A 6,911-nucleotide genomic window follows, 5' to 3' on the forward strand; every position below is an offset into this window, starting at 1 on the left:
CCGAACGCCCACCCCTACCTGATAGGGTAATTTGATCGGGTCGGTTTCTACCTAGACCGGGTTTTTTGGGTCGATTTTGGGTCGGGTCTTTGGATCCGGATAAAATGCTCAGGCCTAAGTTGGACATGTTTCTAATTTAATAGTATTGATGTCGTATTGATGTTTTAATAGAATCGGGTGGGCGTTCAGGTATCCATTCGGGTTCGGTTCGGGTCTATTCGGGTTTCGGGTTTCCGGAGTCAAAGATTTCAGCCCCATTCAGATATTTCTAAATTTTGGTCCGGGTTCGGTTCGGATCCTTGCGGGTTCGGTTCGGGTTCGGATAACTCATTTAAATTATTTTTACAGTTTTAAAAATTCATTATATACTTTAAACTTCACAAAATCTATAAACAAATAAATATTACATATAAATTTGAATAATATCTGTTGAATATTTGGAATGAGAATCAATATATATTTTAAATATTATTGGTGTTTTGAATATACTTTAACTATTTAGACATGTACTTTTGACTATTTGTATATATTTTTCAAGTATTTTGGACAATTTAAAAGTATCATATATTTTTTGGATGCTTTTTAATTAGTTATTTGGATGCTTTTTAAATCTAAAATTAGTTAATATATATAGGTATATTAATCTATTTCAGATATATTCGGATACCTTTCGATTCGGATCGGGTTCGGGTTCGGTTCTCTAAATACCAAAAATTTGAACCTGTTCGAATTTTTTATCAATTTGGGTTCAGATTTGGTACTACTTTTTCGGATCGGATTCGGTTCGGTTCTTCGGGTTCGGTCTTTTTGCTCAGCCCTAGAATAGATGGTAAAATATTATATGAACCCCAGAACATGGTCCGATCCGATCTACCAACCAAACAATGCAAAGCAAATTCTTGAATCTTGAGTAACCGAGCATAGTTATTTCGATCGATCCTTTGTATTGAACTAAATACAAATAGATGAAGACGAATATTTGCTCAAATGTTGGAACCAACACTCATTTTTCCCACTGACCTTTACAGTGATTTCTTCTATAAACTTTCTTTTTTTTAAAAGAACTTTTAGGACCCTCTTGAAGATATAACAAACACCGTTACCACAAAAAGAAAAAGAAAAATCATCTTTCATTTGCCTCTTTCTATCTCCCGAGTTTAGAAGAACAGAAAGAAAACTCTGTTCATTGCCGAAAAGAGATCATCTCTGGTGCACGGAAGAAAGCCTCCTTAGCCCTGAATCAAATGTATAACTAAAAGCAGATTAACAAACTGGTTTGAGTAAATAATAACCTATCATTTCAACAGGTATCAGCCACTAGAAGAACATAAAAACTTCGAATACATCATCATACCTCATCTTAAGCACAATCTGTAATCTCCTCGGTGAACTCTCCAAATATGTTAGGGCAATCATCCCATCTCCTCTCTTCTCGTGCTTCCCAATAACCACCTGTAAACTTGTAGCTTTCACTCTCCCCTTGTTGCTCGAACCATCTCGGCCTCCACCCGCTTTCCTGAATCTTCCGTGACTGCATAATCAAAAACATCAATAAAACGATTCAAGAAGAGAGAGAACCAGGAGTTCATCAACCAGGGAATCAATGTTGAGATACTCATTGTACCATTCTTTGCCTTCTCTCTAATCTCTGTTTCTCTTCGTTTGCCTTCTCATATTCACCCTTCTCCAGGTGCCGTTGATCTGGTCGGAGCCTAGAATCTGTCGGTGGTAGCTTCTCCTTAGCACCAAACGAAACACAATTTAAGTACACAAGAAACCCAAAGACCAAGTTCATAAATAAAACCGAAAGCAGCATGATGTGTAATATACCTCCAAACCAGGTGTCAATTCATTAAGAGTGATCGCGAACGATGTTAAGTTGTATCTAGTCACATTAGGTGGTGGCTTGGTCGATTTCCACAGCAACGAGGCGCTTGCTTTGTTGAGCGCATCACCAGCAACATAGTGAAGGCTATCATTCCATTTACCAAATACTGTTGCAGCCTTTTTCCCAGTTACATCTTCCACAACACCATTAACCTGATGTGGGTTTCTATCGAGAATCGATTGCTCTTTGAACTTAAGCGTACAAGAATATTGGCGATTCCCACGGATTTGCATTGTCCCATGGTGATCACAGTACAATTTACCAAGTAGAATATTGTATATAGTTGTTGTAACCTAAACAAAGATAAGCATAGAAATCAATCTCACGGTTAGAAATAAATGTGGAAAAGGAAAGATATTATACACACTTTGCTCCACTGGAAAGTCTCTCCATCATCGAACTCAAGAGTCAAGACTCCAACGGGTTCAAGTTGAATCGATCTCCCCCAAAACTTCGACCTGAGGTTTGTGTCGCCCGAGAACTTCCACCCTTTACCTTCGCAATGGCAGGCGATTACTGTTGGATGGTGGCTGACCTATTATGAGAGCACGATATTATATTCCTTTATCTATATTTTTCAATTCTTGAGTGTCAGTTATATGAAAATTAACATGTTTATAAGTATAAAAAGATGCTCCTGAATCAGAGAACTCTGGACGAATCACCAATTTTACATTCATCTCATAAAATTCAGTTTAAGAAAGAGTGTGTGAGAGATTACCTTTTCAGAGAAGAAACGAATTCCCTTTTCAGGAAAGTCGGCTTCATAAGTTTCTCCCAGCAAAGGGTTAAAAGGTTTACAGTGCCGGCCTTCAGTGGAAGCATAACCAGAGACCGCAAACGCAGCAACATACAAGGCTCTAAGGAGACTGTTCCCCTGATGATGAACAACAATGTTAATTCGACAAGCTGAGAGGTAAACTCGAAACTAAAACATATGTACAGACCAGATATCATATCATCCAAGATTCGAAGGGATGCAGTATTCAAGATCTCAGTAATAGGTAATAAAAATAAGTACCGAAAACGTTTGCACTTCAAGAGGGAAGTAAATAGTACATAGGCACATAACAAGAAGCAAAATATTCAATTCAGAGTGTTTCTTTATATCACTTACGGATTTTCCGTATTCATATGCTTGGTCCAGGAGGTAAGAATACTCCAAGTCTTCAAAACACTTTTGGAGAGATGATATTGGTTCGTTGAAATAAACAGGAAGACAAACTCGCGAGAGATCCTTTCCAACGTTGTCCTTAATCATAGACCAGAGACTAACACCTTTCTCTTTCTCTGCTGGATCAGGAAGCCTTATTCGTCTCTTGAAATGCATGTCCCCGGAACCAACATCAGGTTCGCTAAAACATTCATTAGTGTCATGGAAGGAAGGCTCATCTTCCTCGGAGATATCCTCAAACACATCAGATGAAGCACTTGTACTGCATTCTAGAAACTAAACAATGTCAAGCAAAACAACACAATACAAGAAACTCCTGCAAATCCAGTGAAGCTATGTAGAACTACAAAAGAAGGGAGCACTAAGGAAGCAGATAATCGATTACCGTAACAGAAATTACTATTTCATTACGCGATTAAAGAGATCTTAGGCAGCATGTTTGGTCGACATGTAATGAACAGAAAAGCAATAAAGCAGCAGAAATTGTGTGTACCACTATATTTTCCACTTCTTAAGCTGGAATACTTATTATCTGGTAACTGGTAGACACTTTCATGGATCCCTGAGGCTTCAGCTTCAAGGTTAGCCATCTGTACAAAAAGAAACTCCCACTTTAGAATTGTCAGCATGAATATAACCGTATACAAGTGAAATAAAGCATCCTTAATAAATTTTAAAAGGTGGTGGGAGATAATTTTCAAAAAATTCAGTCATTATTACATGACAATCAAGTTTTTGATACATGTTACAGATTGCACGTTATGCCTTGGCACATATTTATGAAGTCCAGAAATCATCAGCTCAGTGGAAAACATATCCCGATGAAAGGCAAAAAGAGAATGTAAATCTGACATTGAAATAACCTTTCCAGTAACAAAATACATGACAAATGCAGCTACCATGGTTTGTGCATATGCATCAGGTGTTACCAAAGCAAATGCGTAAAGGGGCTATTGAATAGTCGAAACAATGTGCAAGACCGACATTTAAATAACTCAACCAAACAAAACTCAGTCTTAAAGGAAAAGCAAGTTTCAGCTTTACCTCTAGCTGCTTCAGTGCATTAAGTAACTTTGTCCGTTCTTCGTGCAGAAGTTTAATTTGTTCTTGAACTTCGGAGAACTCTGAATCCACGATCTCTTCACACTCTTTTACAAGATTCTCGTTTATTCCCTCTTCACGCAACCGTTCCTTTAGCCTCTCAGTAGATATGGATAAATCCTTTGGTGATACGAAGGAGAAATCGCCACTAAGTGACTGAAGAGGTAAGACACGTCTGGTAGATGCTAAAGCTTGTAACCATGCTGCTCTATCACTCCTTGAATCAGTCCTCAAATGAAGAGTCTTGGTTGCAGTAAATATATAAAACTTTTTGTTATCAGATTTGCTTTCCCGGTAAGATGAAACCTGCTGGAAAATAAAAAAGAATGTAATGATATCTCATACCTATCATATCAAAACTTTACGGAAAAAGGTAAACAACTAAACCTACTGGTCAAATGATCCATGGAATGTACCCTACACGTCAGTTATTGCGCTAAAGATAAGATGGCAAACAAACAAAGATAATTTGACGAAAGATGACACATTTCTACTACACTTGTTGCATTTTCTACGATAGAAACCAAATTTATAACGGATGGAAATTATGCAGATGAGTTAATGGTGTTCAAACGAATTGGGACCCTAGTCCTGCTGCAGTACTAGATTTGTAGTAGCACCACCAGCCAAAAAAAAAGTTTTTTTTTGTATTTTGGTCATTTGGTTTTGAACTTAGACACCAGATAAAACATGTTGTTTGTGGCCCACTACAGATAAGCAGCTTCAAAAAGGAGGCTCTCTTAAGCAGATAATGGAAATAAGAATTGAAATGCATAAAGACAAACAACAGAAGTACAAAGCAAAAGAGTAATGAAGAAAAAGAAGAAGAAGACCATATTTATTTGTGTCAGATTATCACATTTTCAAGTTCTAGTCTGTTTCACTAACAAACACCAACAACTAGAAATGGCCGTTCCAGTACTCATTCGGGGTTTTTCGGTTTTACCTAACAAACTGGAAAACCAATTTAATAAAATTTAACAAACAGTAAATAAAACTTAAACAATGTATTGACAAATACCAAAAAATAAACATGAAATTGAGTATTTAAATTACTCAATATTCATTTCCGCTACTAATTTTGATTTTTTTTTAATTATTATTGATCGAATTGGGATCGGATCTCAGATTATAAACCGCCAGGCCTAAACAACAAATCAAGATTTGAATCGCGAGAAGGCATATACCTTGAGATGAACAATGCCGATGGTTTTGTGGTGTTTCCTGCGGCCACCACCACGGCCACTACAGCTATACATTCTCGAGAGCCGATCAGTTGAATTATCCCCGATCAGCCTCACGTCGTCGGAAGGGGACAGCATATTCACATTCTCCGGGCGGCGGATCTTGGAGTAAGACAAGATACCGTCGCGGAGGAGGAACCACCTCGATCTCCACCCTTTCCCGTAGTTCGTCCACTTGTGGAGGATCCCGGCCACCGATCTCCCCGTTGACGGTAGATTCTGCCGATCGGATCCGCCGTTCTCCGTCGCCGCATCGGTCGATGGGAGACTCTTCGATCTGGTCAAAGGCATCGCCGATTCGGGAGGAATCAATCTCGCAGTTTTTTTTTTAACGGAATCGCGATACGAAGCGCATTGATTTATTAAGCTGATTGTTTGGGATCGGAGATAAGAGTGGTTAATCCGATTCTGGAAGTTGAGATTTTTTCCACAGAGAATTGAATGAGTGAGGGAGAGAGAGATTGCGTAGGATTTGGAAGAAACTTGACTAGGACTTTATATATGGTCTTTAATCTTTATATGCAAATATACACTTTTGATTATGAAAATTTAATTTAACTATGGTTTTATTTAAATTATATAATTGTTGATGAAAATAATTTTGAAAAAAATGGTGTAAGATTCGACAACTGTTTTTATATAGTTATAGTACTCACTTTCGATTATGATAGTATTTATATAGTTATGGTCATATATGCCGAATATACACTTTTGATTATGATAATTTAATTTAACTATGGTTTTATTTACATTATATAATTGTTAATGAAAAATAATTTGAGAAAATGGTGTAAGATTCGATCGACAACTGTTTTTATATGGTTATAGTACTCACTGCCGGCCAGTAGTTCGAAGGCCACTTTCTAGTTTAAAGTGGCATTCTGTTTGAAAAATGTGTAAAATATATTTTTATATATATAAAAAGAAAAGATAAATTATGTACTACACAAAACATGACAAAAAATAAATAGAAATACCAGAAAAAGGATAGTTACAATCAAAAATCTCCCAACACTAAGGCCATCCTTATCAAGAAAATTGTTAATGCAGTTTCCAAGTAGTTTATTAAAATAAATTTCAAAATTTTGAAAGACTTCCTAATTAGTGATCAATGCTATAATTTATGTCCACATTTTGAAAACTTTACTTGCAAATTTCTCAATATGGAAGTCCTGATTAGAATAAACTCACTTAACTTGTAGGAAAAGGATAATGATTTGGGCAACAACAGTCTTGTGAGATCCAATTTATCTTAGCCCTCATAATTAAAGCAATTGATTTGATATCACTTTTATATATTCTTCAATGTGGTGGCCCTTCTTATAGCGTAATCATTGTTAGTATCAATCACATGTCTAATCTTTTCTAATATCATTTGCGTAAAAATATTTTGGGTCTATAACTCGTTGGAAATAGGGTCAAGCTTTAATAAAAGTTGTAAACATATATTAATATCAGAGCAGACGCTCTCGCAAAAATTAAATTAACTCTCTTTCTAGGCATT

General features: G+C 36.6%; 1 protein-coding gene across 4 annotated transcripts; it reads right to left on the reverse strand.

Moving 5' to 3' along the window:
• Positions 1–906: 906 nt before the first annotated feature.
• On the reverse strand, positions 907–5,894 carry LOC130509851 (oxysterol-binding protein-related protein 2B). 4 transcript variants are annotated; one of them, XM_057006114.1, is made up of 10 exons: positions 5,351–5,894; positions 4,107–4,472; positions 3,556–3,652; positions 3,006–3,331; positions 2,610–2,765; positions 2,256–2,423; positions 1,831–2,181; positions 1,625–1,732; positions 1,355–1,531; positions 907–1,235 (listed from the first exon to the last, which is right to left on the reverse strand). In XM_057006114.1, the coding sequence occupies exons 1-9, from the start codon at positions 5,696–5,698 to the stop codon at positions 1,361–1,363; spliced, it is 2,091 nt and encodes a 696-aa protein (XP_056862094.1). In that variant the 5' UTR covers positions 5,699–5,894; the 3' UTR covers positions 907–1,235; positions 1,355–1,360. The 4 variants fall into 4 exon arrangements, with proteins under 4 accessions (XP_056862094.1, XP_056862093.1, XP_056862091.1 ...); XM_057006113.1 differs by having other exon boundaries at positions 1,625–1,738; positions 4,107–4,469; positions 5,351–5,893; XM_057006111.1 differs by having other exon boundaries at positions 1,625–1,738; positions 5,351–5,893.
• Positions 5,895–6,911: the final 1,017 nt, after the last annotated feature.

This window comes from Raphanus sativus, chromosome 3, assembly GCF_000801105.2.
Source record: "Raphanus sativus cultivar WK10039 chromosome 3, ASM80110v3, whole genome shotgun sequence".
In the NCBI taxonomy this organism is placed as follows: Eukaryota; Viridiplantae; Streptophyta; class Magnoliopsida; order Brassicales; family Brassicaceae; genus Raphanus; species Raphanus sativus.

What these genes read in the sequence shown, in the direction of transcription:
- LOC130509851 (XM_057006111.1), bottom strand. Translation starts at nt 5,698, where the DNA reads ATGCCTTTGACCAGATCGAAGAGTCTCCCATCGACCGATGCGGCGACG. An exon ending in CATATGAATACGGAAAATCC is followed by an intron (nt 2,766 to 3,005) that starts GTAAGTGATATA and finishes GTTCATCATCAG; the next exon opens with GGGAACAGTCTCCTTAGAGC. An exon ending in AATTGACACCTGGTTTGGAG is followed by an intron (nt 1,739 to 1,830) that starts GTATATTACACA and finishes TTTGGTGCTAAG; the next exon opens with GAGAAGCTACCACCGACAGA.